This window comes from Colobus angolensis, unplaced genomic scaffold, assembly GCF_000951035.1.
Source record: "Colobus angolensis palliatus isolate OR3802 unplaced genomic scaffold, Cang.pa_1.0 Scaffold84, whole genome shotgun sequence".
Classification (NCBI taxonomy): Eukaryota; Metazoa; Chordata; class Mammalia; order Primates; family Cercopithecidae; genus Colobus; species Colobus angolensis.
The window spans coordinates 2,790,685-2,815,365 of record NW_012122265.1 but is presented as its reverse complement, the minus strand read 5'-3'; the positions used below and the strand labels follow the sequence as shown (position 1 = coordinate 2,815,365).

General features: G+C 59.1%; 2 protein-coding genes across 2 annotated transcripts in view; one reads left to right on the top strand and one right to left on the bottom strand.

Annotated features, from left to right (window-relative positions):
• The window catches only part of SLC22A18 (solute carrier family 22, member 18), a 20,832-nt gene extending 9,754 nt beyond the window's left edge, over window positions 1-11,078 (bottom strand). The window contains exons 1-5 of the mRNA XM_011930106.1: window positions 10,917-11,078; window positions 9,784-10,059; window positions 5,209-5,306; window positions 4,164-4,324; window positions 3,784-3,916 (exon numbers count right to left, since the gene is read on the bottom strand). Coding sequence (XP_011785496.1) covers window positions 3,784-3,916; window positions 4,164-4,324; window positions 5,209-5,306; window positions 9,784-9,927 — 536 coding nt within the window. The 5' untranslated portion in view covers window positions 9,928-10,059; window positions 10,917-11,078. The remainder of the gene's footprint in view (window positions 1-3,783; window positions 3,917-4,163; window positions 4,325-5,208; window positions 5,307-9,783; window positions 10,060-10,916) is intronic.
• Window positions 9,500-24,681, top strand: SLC22A18AS (solute carrier family 22 (organic cation transporter), member 18 antisense). The gene is given in 6 exon segments (XM_011930107.1): window positions 9,500-9,814; window positions 10,571-10,696; window positions 24,152-24,202; window positions 24,204-24,357; window positions 24,360-24,491; window positions 24,494-24,681. Coding segments are annotated over 6 exon segments (579 nt in total). The 5' UTR covers window positions 9,500-9,802; the 3' UTR covers window positions 24,598-24,681.

Below are 24,681 nucleotides of genomic sequence, written 5' to 3'. Positions count from 1 at the left end.
AAGGCCCCTCTGGCCAGACCCTTCCCAGTCCTTCTGTCTCCCAGGACCTGGTCCTCCCATTCCCCAAACACATAGCCTTCCAACCACACCACAGGCTCCCTCCTGCCCCAAATGGGCTCTGAGACTGGAGTGACTCACAGGCCCACCAGGAGGCCTGTCCAGCCCACTGCTCACCAGGGCTGTCCTGAGGGATGGCTGGGCCAGAACCATCTCAGCGGGGCCTGTTCCCTCCCTGCCTCGGGAAGAACAGAAAGAACCGGAGCGTCCTGGGCACTGGGAGGCACACGGACTAAGGCAGTGGCTGAGTCACCTGGCTGGGGTGGGAGCGGGCCCGGATCCTTCATATCCTGCTGCCCCCTCAGCTGCCTGCCAGCCCCTGCCCTGCATCTACCTGCCCCCAAGAGCCTCTTCCCTGTACAGCAGGTGCCCTGTTACAAACAGCCCTGCACCCCTCAGCCTCTGCTCAGCACTTGGGGTGTCCTGTGTCATATGGGGTGCTGCTCACTTCCCCTCCCACCCCCTCCTGCCTCTCTGAGCTCCAGTGCCCCTGGCTTCTCATTTTTTCTCAGCTGGGCAGGGGTGTCCTGCCCACAGGGCCCTGGCACCCCCATAGGCATTGCCCTGATGGCTGCCTGTCCACCCAGAGAAGGCAAACTCCCTGCTGTCTGGCTCAGGATAGGACTCTATGGCCTCTCCCCATCCCTCCCCAGGCTGTGCGAGGATGGGCTCAGAATATGAGTCACAGAGCCACCCCCCCACCCAGCGTGTGTGCAGTGACTCAGGTCCCGGGTCCCTCCCCAGGCCAGCCTGGCCTCTCAGCCCTGGGCTCTGGAGGCTGGGTCAAACCAGTTATACCAGTGCCCGCCCCCGCAGCCTGTGGGTGCCAAGTCCACTTCCTCCTCCCACCTGCTGCCCAGGTGGGTGTGGATGAGGCAGCACTGGGGCCTTTCAGGGGAATAGGATACATAGGTGGGTGGGCAGGAAGGGAGATCCCATGCACATTGTGCCTCGGTTTCCATTAAGGAAGAGCAGGAAGGCTGCAAGGCAGGGGGTGTTCATAGCTGCACCAGACTCCTGCCCCGTGCTAGGCCAGGAGCCAGAGCAGGCTAGGGGCGTCGGGACTGCCGGACCAAGAAGGCCAGGGGGCTGGCCCCTGCCACGGGGCACCAAGCCTTGAAGCCTGGCTGGCACCTGGCCCCACTGCCTTTGGTGAGCCCCCAAGGAGGAGATGTGGGCCTCCCTCACCACATCTGGGTTGGACAAAGGCAGAGTACCAGCCACAAGCTCACCCCCGCAGCCCTCCCGTGCCACCACCACTCTGGGCAGCCAGCTTTTGCTACAGGGCCCAAGCAGCACCCCATGTCTTGGGCGTGGTATGAGGACCCTGAGGGAGTCCCACACTGCCTGGGCCTTGGACGGGGAGTGGGGAGCTCCATGGAGGGAGCCTCACCATCTCCTGGGCCTCAGTTACCCCACCCATCAAAGGAAATGTCGCAGCTGGTCTGGTTATGAACCGTCAAGGTTGTAAAGCGCCTCAGATCTTGGGATGAATGGAGGCAGGGAAGCGCATGGAATGTTCTGGCAGGTGTGGGCAGAGGTAGAGGCCGTCTTGGCAGCTACTGGGAGGGAGAGGGACATGAGTAGTGTCCTCTGGGTCAGCAGCTGGGATGGGGGAAAGGGCAGGTGAGGACAGGAGGGGACCTGTGGCCTGGTAGATAGGCCTTCAGGAGGCGTGCATGCTGAGCTCTCCAGCATCATGGCCACGCTCACTGCCTGAGCGAGCTCGGACCCTCCCAGCATCCTTGTGGGTGAGTAAGGGCAGGGGAGGCCCATTTAATGGGTGAGGAAGGCTGGCCAGGGAAGGAGGCAGCAGCAGGCAGCTGGGCCCTGAGCCGGCAGAGTCCCTGGGGTGGGCAGCACCCTGGGAGGGCGGCTGCCCAGCTCGGCCACCTGCTGGGGCCCAGCGCTCCTCCCCATGCCCTTCTCACGCCCTTCCTCACCCTGGCCACCCTGGAGAGGCAGGCCCTGGGTGGTGCCGGCTCCCCATGCCTCACAACTGCCAGCCCCCTGGCTCCAGGAGGAGTGGTCCCTGCTGTCCCACCACAGCTGCCCACGCAAGTGCCCTAAGCCCCATCCTCCAGGGACACCCTACCAGCAATGTGCTTGACTCCCACATCAGCCCTTCCCTCTCCCAGGGGACGCCTCCCCATGGCTCACCCCCCATTCTCACCCCTGCTGTGCCACCCAGGGCACCCCGGTCTGGCGCCTGCCCCTCCTCCCTCCCTCCAGCCACGCGCCCCCCCGGCTTCCACACCCAGAGCCTCTATACCGTGGTTTCTTTGCCTCCTTCACCTGCTTCAGGCCTCGACTCAGATGCCACCTCCTCAGACAGTCCCTACTGACCCCATCCATTGAGCCCCCCGTTCTGCTTTGTGACTTTTTGCTCCATGTAGCTCAGCCTGATGTTACGGGAATTCCTATCACATTCCCTTCATCCCAGGGACTCAGCCTGTGTTGTCTGCCACTGTATTCTAGAACCAGAGTCCTGGGGGCAACGTTTAGGTGTTCGGACAAACTGCCCATCCCCCGCACTCCACCTCCTGCTCGCAGCCGTCAGCAGCCACCAGTCCCCAGCCCAGGCTCTAATGAAAATGCTGGGAGAACGTTCAGGGGCTCAAACAAGGCCTGCAGCACAGCCCTAGAGGCCTCCGGAGAAGGAAGTGTGCTAACAAGGCCACTGTGCCCTCCCAGCGCTGATCGCTGGGGCTGCGCCAGCACCCAGTGGCCTCCACCATTGTTGGGGTTTGTCTCGAGGTCCTGGGGGTGCCTGGCCTGGGAACTGCTATCAGTTCATCCAGGACTGGAGAGCCTGGTGTCCGCAGAAGTGCCTGCCTCATGCCAAGGGGCATCTCCAATGTGAGGGGCGTTCAGAGGCCAGAAAGACTCCACTCCAGAATGCAGCCTCAGGGAAACGCACAGGCCAGCAGAGGGTGGGGGTCACCAGCTGGCGCAGGGCCTGGGAGACCCGGGGTGTATAATACAAAGCTGGGGACAGGGCACAGTTGTGACTTCTTCTACTGTCCCAGGATCATGCCACTACTATCAGGATTTACATTTCAGAGCTGAGGAAACTGAGTCAGGAAGAGCTCACAGAAGGAGGCAGCAGACCTATGGATCCTCCTTATCCCGTCAGAGTCCCTGCTGCGGTCCCTCTCCCGGGGACACCCTCCCTGGGGGGACCCTCCCTGGGGCACAGCCACCCTCGCAGCCTCCAGGGACAGCTAGCAAGGGACCGTCAGGAGGCAAATGGGAAGCCCGACATCCCCCCATCCTCCCACTGCCCACCCGGGTGCCCCCTGGACTCTCCACTCTGGGCACCGTCCAACAGCGCAGCCCCGCGGCCACAGCATCCCGGTCCCCGGGTGCTCCTGTCTCCAGCAGGAGGCTGCTGGGAGGCCTCCCTCCTCTCAGGGCCTCAGTTTCCCCAGCGTCCCAGTGGGGCTGTGTGTGGACAGCTTCACAGTCAGTCGAGCCCCGGACAGCACTGAGACATCACCCGGCCCCAGCCAGGGCCAGCTGGGGAGGTCAGGCCTGGGCCTAGCGCGGAGCCAGGTGTCCCCTGTAGCCACATCCTGTGGCCGCTCACGCCCGCGGGTTCCCAGCCCAGCCCAGCCCGCCTGATGAGCAAACGGGGAAACCGAGGCCGAGAGGGGGCGGGGCGGGACCGACCCAGCCCCTGGCGTCCTGACCCGCAGCCTCCGTCCCGGGCCCCCCGCCACTCACCCGTACGCGGAGACCAGGGTCCCGCCCAGCAGGGAGCCGAGGATGACGCCGACGCCGAAGCAGAGGCCGAGCCGGCCCAGGGCCGCGGGCCGCTCCTCAGGTGCAGACAGATCCGTGATGACCATCTGGGCAGCTGGGGACGGGGCGGGGGAGCTGAGCAGGGAAAGCCCCTCGGTGGGCCCCTCCCCCACCCACCTCCCCAAGCCCTTTGCACCCCGACCTGCCCTTCCACAAGCCTCGCCCCACGTCGCCCCCGCCCCTGCCCAGCCCTTAAGGCCAGACCCCGCACGCACGCAGACCTCCCTGGCGGTGTCCTGGGTCCTCCGCAGGCTGCCCCCTTCCTGGCCCCACCTGGCCCCCAGTCCCCAGGCCCTCCCTACCTGGCAGCGTGTGCATGAGCGCTCCGGGCAGTCGCGAGGCGAAGAGCAGGTAGACCCCGGGCAGGGCCGGGCTGGAGGCGGCCGCCAGGAGCAGGTAGAGCGCCAAGGCAGCCAGGAAAGAGAGCGTGAGCGCCGCCCGCGCCCCGCGCTGATCTGCGAACCTGGAGTCCGAGGGGCGGGTCAGACCCTCACGGAGGCAGTCACGGCTCCCCTTCCCCCCGTTCAGGGGCTGCCCAAGCGGGGCTGACCAGGGAGGCTGGAGTGCCCATGGGGATGGACGGCCGGGACGCCTGGGCGGCTGCTGGGAGGCCTCCCTCCTCTCAGGGCCTCAGTTTCCCCAGCGTCCCAGTGGGGCTGTGCGCAGACAGCTTCACTGAGCTGGGAGTCTGACCCAGAGCAAAGACCAACTGCGTGTAAAAATAAATGGTGGAATCCCAGAGGACCAAGGGATGGGCCCGCGTTTTACAGGAAGTGTTTCCCAGGTTGGGTCTGAGAAAGCAGAGCCTTTCTCCCTCCTGTTCTGAGCCACTGGAAACCCTCAGACCCCTGCTGGTCTGCTGCCTGCGGAACCCTTCATTTCTGCCTACCGGTTGCTCTGAAGAGGCAATTCCCCTTATGTGTCCCTGGCTCCAAAACTCCCCTTATGCAATTCCCCTTATGTGTCCACTGTGGCTTGTGGGAGGATGTCCCCGTCCCGTCCACGCTCAGTGTTCCCACAGCACTGAGACCCAGGGTGTACGGGGCCCCCAAAGTCCCTCCTGCCTGGTCTCAGCAGGCCTATGTATGGGCACTTACAGCCACAAGGTGTTCACCAATCACACTGTGTGCCACAGCCAGGATTAGTGGAAGGCGTGGGTGGGACATCCAGGGAGCCTACCGGGAGCCAAAGTTCTTCCGCACCCCCACTGGCCTGGGACCCAGAAGTGCCATCATCCCAGGGGGGTCTGATATGGGGTCGGGGAACCTGGCCAGTCCGAGCCCATGGCGTCTGAGAAGGGGCCTGGGTCATTGTGGGGAGAGTCCCCTGTACACACACACACTGTACCTGCCAAACACCGGACCGCCCAGCAGCTGCAGCACCCCAAAGGTGGTTTGCAGGTAGCCAAAGGCAATGGAATCCAGGCCCAGTTTCCGAGACAGGTACTGAAACACAGGAGGGAGCCCAGAGGGAGGGGCTGGGAAAGACTGCAGGGCCTGGAATTTGGGGTCCCCGGATGGGCAGGGGGTGGGAGGGGACCAAGGGCCTGAGCTCTGTTGACTACACAGTACGACTATTGAGGGGCCCTTCCCAGGGGGACCCTGCTCCTCCTCTTCTAGGCGGAAGCCTGTGGTGGCCTTTAGGGTCCTTCCCCTCTGCAGGGCATGCCTCAAAGAGGCAGCTGACCCCCATCATTTTGTCTTCATTCATTCAAAACTTTGTGGGGAAGCCAGCAGCACTGTCCTGGCCAGCAACAGATTGTCCCAAGGCCCCCAAGTGACCTCCAAGAGGTGGCCTATTGCCCAGCAGGACACAATCTGCTTTGTGAAGCCCCAGCCCCTCAGCCTCTCGGGAGGAGTAGGTCCGTGACAGCATTCCTCCCAGGGACACCCTTCTATCTTGCCCTAATTCTCTGTGACTTTGGTCCCCCTGCAGCCGCTCCTCCCCCTGCCCCTGCCTCTGAGTTCCCAACCCTCCTTCCAGGGATGTCACTTATTATGGGCTTCACTGTGTATCCCCCAAATTTATATGCCTTAAACTCCCAGAACCTCAGAATGTGACATTGTTAGGAAATGGGGTCTTTACAGAGTTAATTGGGTTACAGTGAGGACATGAGGGAGGGCCCTGATCTAATGTGATCAGTGTTCTCATTAGGAGGAGAATTTGGGACACAGACACACTCGGAGGGATGATGCTGTGAAAACCCATGGGAAGACAGAGTGATGTGGCCACAAGCCAAGGGATGTCTAGGCTCCCAGGGGCTGGAAGAGGTGGGAAGGCTCCTCCCCCATGGGTTCCAGAGGGAGCCTTGATCTCACACTTCTGGCCTCCCAAACTGTGAGACAATAGGCTTCTGTTGCTCTAAGCCCCCAGGGTTTTGGATACTTTGTTATGGCAGCCCCAGGTGCTAATACACTGTCCCCTCCCCCCGTCCTGGACCTTTCCCTAAACTCAGTCTTGGGGTCCCACTCCCCTTCTTTCCACTGTCCCCCTTGGTCCACACGAATTCTCCCCAGTGCACTTCAGTCCCAAGGGCAGTCGGAAACCCCTCCATCCCCCAACCCCAGACTCCTTCCTTCAGCTCCATCCCTGCTCCCACAAGGATGGGAAAGTCCCCCTGTCTGCCAGGTCTCCCTTATGTTTATGAGCTTGACCTGACAATCACCCACATTCCCTAGTAAACCTCTGCCTCCTCCATCCCTCCCCTCCCCTGCGCTGCTAGTGTGAGGATGCTGAGCCTCTCCCTTTTTTTTCCTTTTCTTTTCTTTCTTTTAATTATACTTTTAAGTTCTAGGGTACATGTACACAACGCGCAGGTTTGTTACATATGTATACATGTGCCAAGTTGGTGTGCTGCACCCATTAACTCGTCATTTACATTAGGTATATCTCCTAATGCTATCCCTCCCCCATCCCTCAACCCCACGACAGGCCCTGGTGTGTGATGTTCCCCACTCTGTGTCCAAGTGTTCTCATTGTTCAATTCCCACCTATGAGTGAGAACATGTGGTGTTTGACTTTCTGTCCTTGCAATAGTTTGCTCAGAATGATGGTTTCCAGCTTCATCCGTGTACAAAGGAACTCATCCTTTTTATGGCTGCATAGTATTCCATGGTTTAAATGTGCCACATTTTCTTAATCCAGTCTATCATTGATGGACATTTGGGTTGGTTCCAAGTCTTTGCTATTGTAAATAGTGCCACGATAAACATACGTGTGCATGTGTCTTTATAGTAGCATGATTTATGATCCTTTGGGTATATACCGAGTCATGGGATCGCTGGGTCAAATGGTATTTCTAGTTCTAGATCCTTGAGGAATCACCACACTGTCTTCCACAATGGTTGAACTAGTTTACAGTCCCACCAACAGTGTAAAAGTGTTCCTATTTCTCCACATCCTCTCCAGCACCTGCTGTTTTCTGACTTTTTAATTATCACCATTCTAACTGGTGTGAGATGGTATCTCATTGTGGTTTTGATTTGCGTTTCTCTGATGGCCAGTGATGATGAGCGTTTTTTCATGTGTCTGTTGGCTGCATAAAGGTCTTCTTTTGGGAAGTGCCTGTTCATAGAGGATGCTGAGCTTCTCATCCCCATGCTTGCCCACCCGTCCTCGCCTACCCAAGTCATCCTCCCTGCCTGCGTCACATGCCAACCTTTTGCCTCCTCAAGGGCAGGGCTCCCAATGCTCCTCTCTCCCTGTTTCTCTGCACAGTCCCCTTCTGTGGGGGTGCCCACTGGAGCAAGCTCCCAGTGCTCCTCTCTCCCAGTTTCTCCGCACAATCCCCTTCTGGGGGACACCCATTGGAGCAAGCTCACATCCTGTTACTTCTCTTGCCTTCTCTTGACCCTCCCCTACAGCTACTCCCACATATTTGCAGGCAAAGTTCTGAGCAGCTGCTTCATCTTGCAGCCTCCTCTCTTTCCATCTCTTTCCTTCTCTCCCAGCCCTTGGAGCAGGCCCCTGCCTCCTGCTGCCTCCTCTCCCCCAGGTCCCCATTGACCCCACACTGCTGCCTCCAGTGGTCTGCTTTGGCATGCCTCCCACTGGAGTGACAGTTACCTTGGTGGCTTCTTCCCTCCTCCACCGTGGTCTGCTGCTCTGGCCTGTGCTGGGTCCTCCGCCCCTCCTCTGCCACCACTACCAGTTCCCCCAGCTCATCCGACCTCTAGCCTCCCTGCCCTCTGGGGGAGCCCACTTCATGACCATCTACTTGCTGCAGGGCCCCAGAGCCTCTGTGCTGAACTGCCTTGTGTCCAGCTCCCTTCAGCTCTCCACTGAGGTCTAAAATCATCTCAAACTCAACCCTTTCCCAACTGGGCTCCCATCTTTCCCCAAAGACTGCCTCTCCTCCTGTCCACGCCTCCTTCCTTATGGGCTCAGGCCAAAATCTTCAGTGCCCCCTGAGCCCTGCTTTCTCTCACACCCACAGCAATCCATTGACAACACATGAAAATCCAGCCACCTCTCACCTCCTCCACGGCCATCACCAGCCCAGAGTTCTTTGAGCAGCAGGTGGGGTGTGGTCCTATTCTGGCCTCAACCTGTCCACTCTGGCCACTCTGGTCTCTCGACTGCCCCGGGGCCTCTCCTGCTTCCTTCCAGCCCTGCTCCAAGGTTGCCTTCTCTATGAGGAAGGCCTCGCCCCTTTCCCCTGCAGCCCCTGTGTGCGCAGACCACCAGCTCCGAGGGCATGGACTGTTGAGGACTTTTACATTCTGCAGTATTTCAGGTTCTGACATCAGGGTCAGCTCCTGGGCACTCGGCACAGAGTTACTCCCTATGAGAGTCGATGGGCGGCCGAAGCTACGCCACCCGTGTTCCGTACCCAGCTGTGGGAAGGGTTCTGACTTCTCATTCACTCTTCCCCGCACCAACCCTACAGGGAGGGACTGTTATTACCATCTTATGATGAGAAAGCCAAGGCTCCTGTCCAGCCTTCCCCACTGGTAGGGAGGAGATTCAGGGCTCGACCCAAGCCATTTAGCAGGAGTGGGCGGGGCTCCTGAGGCACGGCGGGGAGGGATCCTTAGGTTCACCTTTGGGCTGGGAGCCTCTGCCAGGCCCGGAATCGTGCCAAAGGCCCATCCCCACTCCCACCCAGATGCCCAGGTCCAGGCTCTGAGGGCTGGAGAGCCCTCTGGGGAGGACAGCAGGTGTCTGAGCCCACTCCAGGCTTCCCAGAAGCAAACGCAGGAAGGCCTGGGGTTGGCCTTGATTCTACCTGAGCTTCTTGGTGACGTGAGACTTTGTTCCCAAGCCTCTCCAGACTTGATGAATTATAATTTAATCATTACTATTACAGCTTCCAGAGCCACACACTGTGCTGTAGACTACTGGATGATACACTAAACTAACGTGAATTTGCCAATGAAATGTTTCCGCATTTGGCAACAGAGATAATAAAATAAGACAGCATTTTATCTCCTGCATGAAAAAGCTTGAGATCAATTTGCTGCCACAGATCATTTAGTGGACAACAGGGATCCAAGAAGATGGAGGGGAGAGATAGAAGCTGCTGGCAGGTGCAAGGAGAGCCTCTCTGAGGGGTGAACTGCCCGGAGCCAGATTGGATCGAACAGCCCATGGGGCAGGGACTCCAGAGGGCAAAGGCTGCCAGGTGAGAGGCAGGAGGAACAGCGCTAGGATGGTTTGAGGAGGTGCTGGCCCCAGGAGGGAAGTGGGGTGCCTCCCCATGGCTTCTCCCGAGGCTGGCACTGCAGCTGTAGCACGCGATGTGCTGACAGGGGTCCAGAGGCAGAGTCCTTAACTTACTCAGCTTAAGTGTGGCATGGGGTCCCAACCGGGAGGGACCCTGGCAGCATGAAGCCCTATCCTCACTTTCTGCCACAGCCCAGATGGAAGACAGGAGGAACAGCGGGACAGCTGGGGCTGCAGGGGCTGGGGTGTGTTACTCACTGGCAGGACGGAGAACTGCATGAAGAGGCAGGTAAGTTCTATGGCGGCCAGCACGTAGGTGAGCAGGATGACTGAGGACCGGCCTAGAGCGCTCATCCTGCCGGGGGACTGGACCTGGTCCCTGGGAGACCAAGCTCCCTGCATCCTGGACGGGCACAGCAGGGAGACCCAGGAGAGATCCAAGCAGGAGGCTGGTGGAGCAGGGGGCAAAAGTCCAGTTGATCTGGGCGGGGGTGCTGAGTCACTGGGTCCCAGGCAGCACCCACCTGGCCTTGCCTGGAAGAGAGGACAGCACTGCAGGAGTCCTCCCAGTGGAACTCTTCTGCTACCTAGACCTTAGAGGACACGTCGGGGCCCCCTCCTCTACTTTTGACAGCTCTGGTCTCCAGGCACACAGTCTCCATGGGAGGAGAGACAGGGACACGCTGCTCCACCCCACCCCTGCAGGTGGGCCAGGCTCAGTGCCCCGTTGCCCCATGGAAGGCACCATGCCCCACTTTTAGAGGGAGGCAGAGGCTCAGAGTGGTGGCTGGGTCCACCTCAAATCATCAGCACCTTCTGTTGGCCGGAGGGCTGATGTGGGTCCCTGTGCCTGGGGGGCCTCTGTAGGCCTCTGTAGCTTCACCTGTCCTCAACACAGTGCAGCTCTCAGAGAAGGTCCACCTTCCCCCGTGACCAGCAACCAGAGCTCCAAGGGGCTTCTGGAATGGTCTTGGAGTGCATAGGGGAGACACAGCTCAGCCTTCCAGGCTCCCCAGGCAGGGTAGCTCTGCCTCACCTCCCACAGCGGAGTGCTGTCTGTCCCCACCCTTCCCCGCCTGGCCCCCAACTGGTGGGAACTGGATTTTGCGGCTGCAGAGGCCTTTCCCAAATTTTGCCACATTCACAGCTGACTGCACATCTGGGCCCCGAGGTACCGGGCCCAGGCCGGTGGGGCAGGGCGGGGAGACCCACTGAGGGTCCGGGAGCTGCGCCCAGCGACCTCCCCCATCCCAGGATACGGGGAGGCTGGGGGGAGCAGGGCAGCCGCAGCAGGCACGTCAGGGGCACCTCACTGGGCACAGGCGCGACACTGCGCCGGGGTTCGGGGTTCGGGGCTCAGGGGCCGCCCTCGCCGGAGTGTGCTCGGGTACCTGCCTTCGCAGGGGCGGGCTTGGGCACGGGTGCCGGTGGGGTGAGCGCTCCCGGGTGATCTCGGCACCGGTTCTTCCGGGGTGAGCCCGGGCCGGGCCCTTTCGGGGGATGACCTGGGACAGGGACCGCCCCTCTGGGTCTGAGTTCCAGCACTCGCCCTTCGCAATGGTTCCGGGAGCGCCCGTGCTGCGGTCTCTGAGCTCTCATTGGCCGAGCCCGCCCCTCCCCTCGAAGGACCCGCCCATGCCCCGCCCACCAGCAGGCCCGCCGGGTGCCCCGCTTCCCCCGCTCCAGCCCTCTCCAGCTTGGATCCTGCCCGGTGCCCGGGCTGCTGGAGTGGGCACTCTGACCCTCAGGCAGCACAGGTGTCCACTCTGAACTCGAGGAGGGGCAGTGTGGGCAGGGGATGGGACCGGGAGGTGGAGGGAAGGAGAGGATGGAGGGGAGGCAGGGCCGGGGAGAGGAAAGTGGAGGAATGAGGGGTTAGGGGAAGAAGTAAGGGGAGGTGGTAGAGGGTGTTGTGTAGCCTGGCCCTGCCAAGGGTCTGCACAGAGCCCAGAAGAGTGACCAGGAGACAGGCGCAGTTCTGGGAACAGCTCTGGGCCCCTCCTCACTTCTCTCCCCAGACCCGGAGGCTGCTAGGAGCAGCTGAGAGCCCGCTTTTCCCCATTTCACCCTGCCTGCCACTTCCCACCTTTGCAGGGGCCGCCAGAGATGCAGGCACACAGGTAAACAGGCTTCATGCCGCCCTCCGCAGCAGGAGCCGCTTGAGCACACACACCACGTGCTGAGCACACTTGGCCCAGGCCCTGACCTTGGCCTGGGCACCATTGTCCGTGCCCCCTGACTGTCGCTAAGGAGGGAGATGCTCACTCAGGACTCCTGCCCCACCTACCTGTGGCTGGGCACAGGCTCAAATATCAAAACCAATGTCATGTGTCAATCATCACTCAACAGAACAGAAAACTGCAGGAGTGAGACAGGGTGAGACGGACATCATAGAGGCAAGTGAGAGCCAGCCAAAGTCCTGGTGGGCAGGGGGCCAGAGCCAGGTAGGTAGCCCAGGGCCGGCTGGCAAAGCCATTCTAAGTCATGCGGGAGTGGGTCAGGCTACCCTTGGTTCAGCAGCTCAGGTGTCGGGGATCAGAAAATAATACCCCAAAACGAAGCAGCTTCAGAAGCAGCTTTGGAAGCAACAGTTTTTCTCTGACCTTCTCTTGCTCTGCTGTCTCTCAGCGCCATTCTTCCCCGAAGCTGGTCATAGAAACTAGAATCCATTTTCCCCAGGGCAGGTCATAGAAATCGGAGCCCCCCCTTTCCCCACAGCCAGACATCAAACCTAAAAACAGTGCTTTAACTTTCCCTCCACCTTTGTGTTCAGAAACTGGCCATAAAGAAATTATCTGACCTGCGTTGTTTGACTGTAGGGCGTAAGACCCCATTCCAGGAGGGTCCTGCCTCATGCCCAGAAGGAAGGAATGCTGCTCAGAAAGTTCAAGAAATCTAGACCAACAACCCTCGCTGCACTACCCCTTGTGGTCCGGTAGCATTAGCGCAGGTCCCTGGATTAATCTGTGTTCCCTCATGGATGTCCGTATTTTGTTGAGCCTAAGCATCAAAAATGGCAATTTCCCCTGTATCTTTGGGTCTTCATCCTGAAGGCTCCCATTCACACACATCAATAAATTTGGGGACCAAATACCTTTTGTCCAGTGAATCCGCCTTCTGTGAGTTTGTTTCTTAGCAAGCCCACGGGTGCGGTACACTGTGCGAGGAGATTCCAGCCTAAACAGTGCAAATGTGTGTGCATCTGGAGTGCGTGTCCCCAGATCCTCTGCCAAGCTCGGTTTCAAGAATAGTCACCACTGGCCTCCCTGGGGACCTGGGGAGGGTGCAGTCAAGCTGAGAGCCCGGAGCCCAAAGTCGAGAGCCCAGGTCCAGCAAGGATTTCCTGGAAGGACTGCACAGAAAGGCCCGCAGAGGAAGGTGGGGGTGGGTGACAGGAGTCTCAGAGTGTCTTAGATTTGGGACTCCTGGGGGAGGATGGGCATCCACATGAACCCTTACTCCATGGGGCAGGTGTGAGGGACTGTCCCCAACAGCTTCCAGACGCCTCCTGGGTTCCCTGGGGAGGGCTTAGAGGGTGAAGTGGCAGAAGGAGATGGGACGAGTTACCAAACTACCCAGAGGTGCGCGAGGGAGGCTGAGGGTCCTCTGGCGCCGAGGGGTGGCGGGGTCCTGGGAACTTACACTGTCTTCCTCCAGGTGAAGCAGGGTCTCAGGTAGCCGGGGAACTGGTTGAGCAGAGGAAATTGGATAGACTTTTTTTTTTTTTTTGTCATGAACGGGCTCGGTGTGGGTAGGGGAACTTCCTGTTTCTGAGGGAATGTGGGAAAATTGCCCTTTGGGCTGGGTGAAGAAAGAAGCAAGTAGAACCCTGGGACCCCCGGCTTTGGTTATGGGCCAGTGAGCCTGTGCGTCCCCAGCCCTAGGGCGCTCACCGCTTCGGAGAAGCAGGGCAACAGTTCTGCCAGATGAGGGGATCCAGGCTGACTGGAGGAAGGAAGGGCCTTATCTCATCTGGGCTCAGGTTTGGGAGAGAAGGCTGCTCAGAGGAGGTGCTGCCTCAACCAGTCTTAAAGGTCGGGTATGGGAAGGGCATCCTGGCCGAGAGAATAGCCTGGATAATGGCTTAGAGGTGAGCCCAGGCTTGGAGTGTTCAGGAAGCTGAGCCACTGGAAGGGGCTGGCACCAAGGGTGTACAGTGGGGTGACGGGGCAGAAAGTGAGTCTAGAGGGAGGGGTCACCCTGTTAGGGCTGGCAGGGACACAGCCAGATATGCACTGAGAAGTGTTGCTCTGACGGCCTCACCCTGGAGGCTGGGACCTCTGAGGGTCTCCTGAATGAGAGGAGGCCAGCTTCAGAGCTGACCCCTGCCTACACCACTGCCTGGACATTTGAAATGGCTTTGAGCCTATCTTAACTCAACGCACATTTATTAAGCACCTACTGTGTGCATGCCCCGTGCCAGCTGTTTGGGATGACAGCTGGCAAAGGTGACCCGTTGGTAGCTTGCATTATTAGAGTGCATGTGCAGGTTTCGGGGAGGCAGATGATCCGGGTCACCACAATGCATAAGGAGGTAACTCACCACCTACGGGCACTTGAGTTCTTCCTGTGTGTGCAGTGGACACTGCTGCAGGGTTCTCAGCCCCTTCTGTCCTCCAGGGAGCCTCTGGCTGATGTGCTGATGAGGGATTGAGGGGAGGGGGCGGTGCAGGAGGTCTCTGCCGTGGTCCAGATGAGAGGCGGTGTGGACTTGGATGGGGTATGAGGGGATTCGAGGGGCGGTTTGGAACCTCCCTGGAAGGAGGGTTGACAGGCTTCCTGCTGATTGGGGCCTGGGCTGAGAGAGCCAACTGAGGGGGCCTCCAGGGTGAGGCTGCTGAGAAGGGGCGGCTGGGGGCGACATGAGAGGAGGGAACCCTGTAGGGGAGGGGCCTGTGGGCCAGAAGAGAGGGCAGAGTGTGCAGTTTGCGGCTGTGGTCTGAGCTGGACGTGAGGGTGTCATTCACGCTGAGGTCTCGTTTAGAGCTCCTACCCTGGATGAGATGACCAGGAGTGGATGGGGCTAGAGAGGAGAGGCGCCAAGGGCTGAGGCTGGACTCCAGCATGAGGAGGAGGTGGCCGGGGCTCTGACCAGGGAAAGGGAGGGAAAAATAAAGGAGCCAGGCCTGGAAAGGAGAGGCAGGTGAGTGGAGGCCTGGGAGCTTCCCTGGGGCCGAGCGCTCGAGTCGCTGGTGGCTTTGGCAAGAGTGTCATGGGCACAGGGGCTGACCCTCGGGATTCAAGCAGGAGGAATGGGCTGGACACCCTTCTGAAGGGTTTTGCACCAAAAGGGGGCTGAGAAACGGGACTGTGGCTGGAGGGGAAGTGGGATGAAGAGAGAAAACCTTTGTTTACAATTTTCAGATTTAAAAGAGTGATGCTGCAGAGGACAGAAGGGTGATCTGGAAGGAGTGGGGAGGGCCTGGCCTTTGCCGTTCCTCCACGGGTGAAATGAATGTGTTCTCCTTCAGGCTGCCTACTCTTACTCCTATGATTCTCTAAGGACGTGTCTCCACAAAGCCAGCAAGGTTTTGCCTGGGACGGGACTAGAGTCGAGGCCTGGTTGGATGTGACTCCCGCCCGCCTGAACCTCCGTTCCCGCCCACCTCACACCTTCTCAACCAGGTGAGGTGCGGTTGCAGACCTTGGTCAGTGGGGGCTGCCTGGATCCCACAGTGGGATCTGTGTCTGACACCCTGTGAGGTTCCATCCCAGCACCCCAGGCTTGGTATGTTGTCCTGGGAACCACAGTCTTATGAGGGACCTCCAGCCTGCTGTAGGCACTGGGTGCCTGGCCTCAGCTTCATCTGGGAGGTGTCAGGTTAAGAGTCTGGGAGGCTGGGGTCAAAGGTCCTTCACCCCCTGACCTGGTATCCTTGGGCCCCAGGGGTCAGCCCTCAGCCCAAAGGGGCTAGGCTTGTCAGATAGCCCTGGGGAGGCCTGGTGGTGCCCACTCTGCCTCTCACCTGCTAGGCCCCGACTCTGCAGATGACACTTGAGGAGGTGAGCCGTCAGGTCCTGAGGAACCTTCTAGAACTGGACTCTATGAATGCTCTTCTGGGACTGGAGTTTGGGCAGAGACTTTTAGGAGGAGGGGCAGGGGCTGGACCTCATCCAGGGTTTGTTCTTACTGGGCTGGGCATTGGACTCAGACACATCCTGTGAGAGGTTTGTGGAATTGTGGCCTTTAGGGCCAGGGCAGCACGTTCCCGGAGGAGGCTCTGCCAACAGGGGCTTCTCCACTGGCCTCTAGTGAACTAGGGACCCCAGACGGGCTTAGGGCCAAGGGCCCAGTCCCTGACACCAGTGTCCAAATGGAGGGAGGGCAGCAACCTGCTATGGGCTTTGGGGAGAGGCCTGGGGTCCTGGATGGGCGAGCACCCTCCCCTCTATGAGCCTGGACCTGGGGGCTCCAACATGGTGGGCTGTGGTTCACGCACTTGGGTTCACGCTGGCCAACAGCCACAGCTGAAGGAGATAAAGGCCCAGATGGCCCCATGGGGGAGGCATCCAGTGTGAGGCCTGAAGACTGGAGCCCTTGGGGCCTTTGGGGGACAGCGAGGGTATAGTCTGGAGTAGCCCACGTCCCCTTTCTCATACCACAGGTGGAGGGACCAGAGGAGATGGGTGGAGGAGCTGGGACCCTGCTCTAGGAAGCTCACTCATTGCTTGGGGGAGACCTGGTTTGCTCGGGACTGAGGAGTTTTGGGATGTAGGATTTCCCATGCCAAAATTTGGACAGCTCTGGACAAACCGGGTCACCCTCCCCTCGTGGGACCCCAGAGGCCAGATGGACTCTCCCCGGTCCTTGACCTGGAGGCAGGAAGGGACGATGGTGGAGGTTGGGGAGGTAGCCAGGCAACGGCATAGAAACGGGGAACGGCGGGGCGGTGGGCCCAACCTGCGAACTCCCTTGAGGGATGCCTTGCCTGACCTCAGGACTCGGGAAGAAGGAAGAACAGCTCCTGCAAAGGACGGATGTCCATCCAGGGAGGCAGGGGGAGGAGCCAGCAGCTGGTGGTCCCAGCCTGGCAAGGGCTGTGGTGGGGTGTGTGTGCATGTGTACGTGTGCATGTGAGCGTGTATGCGCATGTCAAGGGCATCCTGGAATCAGGAAGAGATGTGCCTTAGAACGGGGTCCTGAGAGAGCAGCCTCGCACCTGCTCACCAGCCAGAACTGGGAAACTCAGGTAGGACGGGTGGCTTGGCCACCAGTGCCTCTGTCCCCCCACAGGCACCTGCCTGAGGGCCTGGAGCTTAGCTATTGCCCATCTCTTAGGTACACACGTCTCCCTCGACCTCAGCCTCCTTTGGTCCCAGTCCCTTGTCCCCCAGGAACAAAGGACAGCCCCAAGCTCTCACCATCTAACCCATATCCAGGGTCTCTTTATTTTATTTTTTATAAGACAAGGTCTTGCCCTGTCACCCAGGCTGGAGTGCAGTGGTGTGATCGCAGCTCACCACCACCTTGAACTCCTGGGTTCAAGAGATCCTCCTGCCTCAGTGTTCCTAGTAGCTGGGACTGCGTATGAATGCCACCACACCCAGCTAATTAAAAAAAAAATTTTTTTTTTAAATAGAGACAAGATCTTGCTATGTTGCCTGGGCTGGTCTTGAACTTCTGGCCTTAAGTGATCCTCCCACTGGAATTACAGGCATGAGCCATGGTGCCTAGCCTCCAGGTCTTTTAGAACCTTCAGAATTCAGTAGGGAATCCAGAAAGAAGCAGGAAGGATTTCCAAGAAGCAAGATGAGAAGTCACAAAACCCATGCAATTACTTCTGACTCTTGGAGGCCCTCAGCTCTCACCTGTCCTTCCTGCCCCTAGACTTGCTGGCAGCTTCAGGGAACCTGGCTATTTGGTTTCCACTGGGAGCAGCCACACTGGCATCTCAGTGAGATGTAGCAGCCTCCCTTCCCTGCTCCAGGCACCCTGGACCTGGCTGGGTGAGTTTCTAAAACTCTGGTGGTTCTCACCCTGGACCTCTGGTGACACTGCTCTGCTTCCGGGACTGCCAGCCCCGGAGCCCTGGCCCCTCAGCCCCCACTGGATCACACCACATTTTGCAAACCAAAGCAGCATGAGAGATAGAGAGCTCCAGCTTCAAGCACTGCCTGCCCTGCACTCATCTTTGGATGGCTCTGTGCCTTTGTGCCCTGCCTGGAATGGTCCCCTTGCCTGTACATCCCTTCCCTTCCATTCTTGGGTCTTGGCACAAGTCATTGCCCTGAAAATCCCCCATCCCCTCCTTCATCATGCAACCTGGGCACCGGCCTGCCTTGTATACTTATTTCTGCTTCTGCCTGCCCACCTGGAAGCCCCTGAAGGCACAGTCGCCCCTGAGGTCCCAGGGAGATATTGCTGAATGGATAGACAGACAGGTGAGGCCATAAATCAGACACCCCTAGTCCAGGCCTCAATCTGACATTTGAGGAGGAGGCGCTGCTCGGGCCACCAGGCCCTGGTCCAGGTGCCCAGACACCCTCAGCAGCATCTGCCAGGCTGCCATGGCTAATATCCAAATACAGGGCCCTGCGAGGTGGCTCACGCTTGTAATCCCAGCACTTTGGGAGGCTGAGGCCGGCAGATCGCTTGAGGCCAGTTGACCAGCCTAGCCAACAAGGCAAAACCCTGTCTCTACTAAAAATACAAAAAATTGGCTGGTGTGGTGGCGCATGCCTGTCATCCCAGCTATTTGAGAGGCTGAGGCATGAGAATCGTGAATCTGGGAGGTGGAGGCTGCAGTGAGCCGAGATTGTATCACTCCACTCTGGCCTGGGCAAGAGTCTGTCTCAATAAAACCCCAACCCTCCCCGCAAAAAAAAACCAAAAACCCAAAAGCAAATACAAATACAAATAAGACCCCACATGAGCTCAATTCACTAATTGCTTCAGATTGAAACCTGGAGCACCCAGGGAAGGGGGCAGTTGTAGATCGGGCTCAGCAGGGGGCCCCGATCTTAAAATCCCCAGCAGTCAGCATGCGTGCCAGGGGCCTGTGCTTATGACAGGGCCCAGCACTTATACATGCACTCTGCAGCCAGCCCCAGCAGGTTGGCATCTTCACCATTGACCAGGCCTTGCATGAGTCTGGAACTGTTGAGCCTCAGTTTCCCCATCTGTGAAATGGGGACAACGTTAATCCCTGCCTCACAGGACGCTTGTGAAGATCAGACAAGATCATTTGCACATAAAGTGCATGGCATGAGGCTGCCTGGCAGAGAGGGTGTGCTGCAGTGGCAGCTGGTACTGACCAGCAGCTAGGGGATGGGGCCACTGCTGGGCGCTGGGCATGTGTGCCTCAGTGCTCACTCAGGGCTGGCGTGAAGACTGATGCATCAGAGTCATAGTGACCCGAATCCCACGGACTGTCCTGAACTCTGACAAATGTGGGGTTCACTGCCCAAACTGCTTGTCATTTAGATAACATTTCCTCCTAGGCTGGGCACGGTGGCTTATGCCTGTAATCCCAGCACTCTGGGAGGCTGAGGCAGGTGGATCATGAGGTCAAGAGTTTGAGACCAGCCTGGCCAAAATGGTGAAACCCCGGCTCTACTAAAAATACAAAAACTAACCAGGTGTGGTGGTGGGCATCTGTAATCCCAGCTACTTGGGAGGCTGAGGCAGAATTGCTTGAACCTGGGAGGCAGAAATTGCAGTGAGCCAAGATCGAGCCACTGCACTCCAGCCTGGGCAACAGGGCGAGACTCCATCTCAAAAATAAACAAACAAACCAGACCTGTTTCACCCTGTCTGCCTGTTTACGTGAAGGGGGTGTAGGTGCCTTTCCTCCCCGCCAGCCCACGTCCTTGGGTATAGAGTGAATGTCCAGTTTTCATTGCAGCACAGCTGGAGGGGTGGCCAGTGGCAGGTCTCTGCCCTGCCTGCCCCTCTAGGTTGGAGGGAGATGCTGGTGATGGTGAGGGTAGTGGTGTCCTCAAGAAGAAGGCCGCTGTGTCAGGCACATACTGACTTGCCCTTTAAGCCTCATCAGAAACTTTACAGATGAGAAAGAAGAGGCACAGAGAGGTTAAGCAACTTGCCCAAGGACACACAGCTAGTAAAAGGAAGATGCTCTGCCTGACTCCACAGCCTATGTGTTTGCTGCTGGCCAGGCAGTGCCTGTCCCCTGTTCCCCATGCTATTCCCCTTGCTGGGCCAATGCTGAGGAACAGGTCTGATAGCCTCCAAGGTGAAGCCAGTTCCTGAGCTGCAGCCCCAAGCCCTGCAACCCTCTCCAGCCCCCTCCCCTAGGCCCATCTCTGCTCACTCTCTGAGCCCAGCCTGTGTGCTGCCACCTCCTTAACCACTTCCCCAGCTGCCCTGATTGCTGGCCCCCAGCTCCCAGCCAGAAGCGGGACTGTGATTCCTTGTTGTTCTGAAGCAGCCAGGGCACAGTTGTGCTCAGGACTGAAGGGTGTGAGTGTCCACATGTGCCCAGGTAGTGACCATGCAGTGGGCAGGTGCAGGCCCTACAGACAGGCTGCCGCCTTGGGGGCTGGCTGTCACCTAGGGGCTCCGGGTAGCAGCGCCAGTGGCGGGAACGAAGGCAGAGGGCGCCGGGCTGCCGGCCGGGCCTGCGGGGGGACAGGGCAGGAAGAGGAAGAGGAGGAGCTGGGGATGAGGAGGGAAGGAAGGAGGAGGGAGGGGAGGAGGGGCAGAGGGAGCAGAGAGGAAATGGGGGAGGGGTGGCAGGGCGGGTACCCACCTCTCCGCAGAGCGGGCTCTTTGTCTCCCCTCCCCCACCCCCTAGAGACGGGCGAGGTCCACGTGCTGTTTCCCACTGAGGTGCCACTGACACCGCCCCACCCCCAGATCTGATGGGTTGGGGTTTTGTGAAAAACGCGCTCCTGCCCGCTGCAGCCTGGGAAGCCACACTGGGTAGAGCCCCCATCTTAGACTTGAGGGGACTCGGGGTCAGAGAGCAAGGCCCTGGCCCAAGTCACCCCCAGGTGTGAGGCATGAATGAGGTGGGTGGGGGTCCTGGTGGCTGTGCGGTTTCGGGACGCCAGGGGGCAGCAGGCGCCCAGCTTCAGCCCTCAGGCACCCAGCTTCAGCCCTGAGGCTGCCAGGTTCCAGTGGCTGGCCCTGTGGCTGGGGAAGGGGGCACAGGCAACCTCTTGGTCGAGTATCTACTCTGAGCAGCCCTCGCCTGTGGGGCGCAGCCACCTGGGAGGCGGCCAGGGCAGGCTTGCCGTCACCTCCTGGCCTCTGCGCTGGGTCTGGCCGACTGCCCTGGCTTCAAAACTCGGCCAGGAGGAGGTGGAAAATGGGAGGGAGGGAGGAAGGAAGGAAGGAAAGAAGGAAGGAGTGAAGTGATGGGGGCTCCCCTCCTTTTCTGACCCTGGAGGTCAGTGGGGCGGGACCCCAGCCCAGGGCAGGAGGCGGCTTCATCGTCTGACTTGCTGGGGTACCGTGGGCCAGTCACTCCATCTCTCTGGGCCTCAGTTTCCTGCACAGGAAAGTAACAGGATTCAGAGAGGGCACACCATGTAGCAGGCGCTTTTGACTGACATCTAAAATAAAGTCTCCCTCAAGGCCTGGGAAGCCCCTTCACCCGCAAGGGCCCGGTAGGGGTGGGGCTTCCTCAGTAACTGCAGGCCTCTCCTGCATGAAGGAGGGAGTGGTGGGGCGCATCTGGGGTCCCTCATGCCACCTGTCTGCAGGCATCCCCACTCTCTGGCATTTCGAATAGGCCCTGAGCTTCTCTGAACACTGCGGCTTGGGTGTGGAAAGCAGGGTGGGAGGGAGTGGCTTGGAGAGGCCTTGGGGCCCTGGTGTAACCTGTGCGCAGGGCATGCTGGTCACAGGGGTCTCCCCCAGCTCCAGCAGTGAGTCAGGGGGCTTGGTGGGAAGGGAGACCTGCTCACACCACATTTGTTTTTCCGGCTGTTTCCCTGAAGAAGTGAGCCACTGGGCCTGGGACCCCTGTGTCTGTGTCCTGTGGGTTGGCAGGGAGAGGAGGAAAGGCTTGGTGAGCTCCGAGCTGGCTGCAGGGGTGTCTGACATAGGTCCCCATGTGTCCTTGAGACCCTCCTCGGTACCTGCTTCCTAGCCCGAGAGCTCCCTTCCTAGCCCAGAAAGGAGCCGTGTGGAGCCCAGGATGACCAGTGGCCCTCAGTTTCCTGGGACATTCAGTGCCGAAACCAGCAAAGTCTCAGGCAGGCTGGGATCAGTGGGGTCCCTCTCTTCCAGACCCCAAGGGAAGCAGCCCCTGGTCCTGTTCTGGAGCAGGGGTGACTGTTCCCTATTCCCACGGTGCCTCCCCTCAGGGCCTGCCCAGCTCCGCCCATCGGTTCCTGGGGAGTGAGGACCCCCGGCCGAACCCCCAGCACAAGGCCGTCCCTGTAATCGGAGCTTGTGCCGCATGTGGCCGCGTCACTGGAGGGAGGCCGGCACCTGCGGAGGACGTGCCTGGCAGCCGCTCCAAGAACAGCCTGTCCTGGGGGGTGGGGTGAGCCTTGCGCGGGAAACTGGTGCGGGGGAGCTCTTCTGGCCCAGCATGGCCCCCCGCCAAGTTTGTGCTGAGCTGCCTGTTGCGGGAGGGGGGGCTTGGGTTAATCTGTCACTCCCCATGCCCCTGGGGCCTCTGGGCTGGGTGACTCCCCACCCCATCTTACGGATGGGAAGGTGGAGGCTCAGCGGGGGCAGGGGTCTCTCCGGCCTTTGGGGGCAGAGCCAGTCAAGCTCCTGTCCAGGGCTGGTCTGAGGACCTGCTGCTGGGTGATGTGGTTTGAGGCCCAAAGGGGTGGCCTTTCCAGAGTCGGGCATCCCCGGACAGGGTTTTACCTGCACAGATGCCCAGCCGTGGCTCTAGTGCTTGGGGTGGGGGATGTCAGGGGAGATTCCCAGGGCCCTTGACTTCTTTCCATTCCTGCTTTCTTGTTCCCGCACAGAAGTCACGGAGGGGCTCAGGCTGGGTGGAAGGCAGAGCCAACCTCAAGTCTCAGCCATCTCAGGCAGGTGGCTGGACCTCGGGGAGCCTGAGTCCCGTCCCTTGCAACATGGGCCTGAACACACGTCCCTCTCAGGGGTCTCGGAAGGATTAAATGAGGCAACGAGCTTCACCCTGGGTTAGGGCAGGGCCCTGAGCAGGAACGAGATGAAGCCAGCGAGTGTTGTCATTGTTTATAACATCCCTCTCCAAAGGGCACCACCTGGAGAGCAGCTGGGGAGGCAGTCGGGAAGGGCACAGACGCCTCTTGCAGGATCCCTGGGGTGCTGCGGGAGGGGGGTGCTGCTGAGGGCAGGCTCCGGGTACCCAGAGACTCTAGTGGGCCCTGGATCAGCACAGATTCAGGTGGTGTCTAGCCCTCACCTTCTACCCACCTTGACCCTGTGCCTGCATTCTCCAGCCCTCTGTGATTGATGGATGATATGGGGCCCATGGCTCAATGGAACATTCTTTGAGGCCTTCGTTTGTTTGAAGACAGATAGCTCACGGCCTCAGCACCCAGGGAACAGGCCCGAGGCAGGTTTCACCACGGGTCAGAGGGAAGAGAAAAGCTCCCGGCCTGTCCTTGGTCACTCCCTGATAGGGGCTATTGGCCCGCCGGCCGGGTGTCCTGTGTCCCAGAATTTGGGTTCCCTGGGGCTCTGGGTAGGGATTGGGCCTGACCTAGGACAGGCATTCTTAGCCCTGTGAAGCCACCTGCGGCACACATTCCTGATGGGGCCATGAACATGCCGACGAGGCAGCTGTACAGCTACCACACCCGGGAAGAGGAGGCCTCAGGCAGCCAGGGAGGCACTGGAGTGGAGGTCACCCGCCAGAAAGCACATGTGGCCAAGGACAGGGCTTCCTGGGCCTACCCCGGCTCTGCTACTCATGGGCCAGTGTGTTTGCCTCTGGAAGCCTCTATCTCCTCGGCTGTAAAGTGGGCGCACAACATTGACCCATGAGGTTGTGGTGAGGACTGGCCCCTGGGAAATAGCTGGTTTAATGACTCCAGCACGAAGATCTACCAGGATAGGGACCTAGGCGTCTCTGGCTTCTGGGCCTTTCCTAGTAGGAATGCACAGCAGTGAGGGCTGCAGGTTAATCCTGCCTTAGCTGCTTGTGCAGCAAGTTGTCTTCTTCTTTTCTTCTTCTTCTTTCTTCTTTTTTCTTCTTTCTTCTTCCTTCTTCTTCTTCTTCTCTTCCTCTTCTTCTTCTTCTTTTTCTTTCTTTCTTTCTTTCTTGGTGTCTCGCTCTGTCATCCAGGCTGGAGGGTAGTGGCACGATCATGGCTCACTATAGCCTTGACCTCCTGGGCTCAAGCAGTCCTCCCACCTCAGCCTCCCAAGTAGCTGGGACCACAGGCACGTGCCACCACACCCAGCTAATTTTAAAAATATCTGTAGAGATGGGGTTTCTCTATGTTGCCCAGGCTTGTCTGGAACTCCTGGGCTCAAGCGAGCCACCCGCCCTGGTCTCCCAAAGTATTGAGGGTGTAGGTGTGAGCCACGGCTGCAGAAAGATTGGAATCTTCTCAAGCCTTGGTTTCCTTATCTGTAAAAGGCCAACTGAAATCTACCTATGCCTTCCCTACATATGAGGGTATGTAACACCCCACTGTGATGGACAAGCCTACATTTCTAGTGGGTTAAGATGCAATAAAAGTTCATTGTTTGTGCCCAACACAGGCAATGCCGTGTGCAGAGGGCGCTTGGTTGTTCTCTCCTGATGGCCCCGCCCGGGTCTGGAGCCTCCATCTGGCCAGCAGAGGGCGCAGAAGGACTGCCTGGGCCGCTTGGACGTGACCGCCTGGAAGTGGTGTACAGAGTTCCTGACAAGGTTCCCGGCCAAAACGGGTCCCGAGGCCCACTTGTGTGCAAGATAGCAGGAAAATGTCTGTGTGCTCCGAGGAGAATGCAAAGGCTGGTGGATGTACTGCCTTTCCTCTGCTGCTCTCTCGGCTGGGGGCAAGAATGACAGGACGTGAACATGCACACAAGGGCCCGGAACTCACGACCCCCCACAGAGGCCCCCCCCTACTCCTGGGCTTGCAGGATTTGGGGCACTAGCACAGCACAGCCCACCCCTTGGGACCAGCACCCCCTCCCCAGTTCTGCTCTCTGCAGCAACATAGAGTACAAATATTGTTCCTTTTGTTTCTTTTTTCCCTTTGGATACATTTTAATTACAAAAATAGAGCCTGATTGTCGCGCCCAGA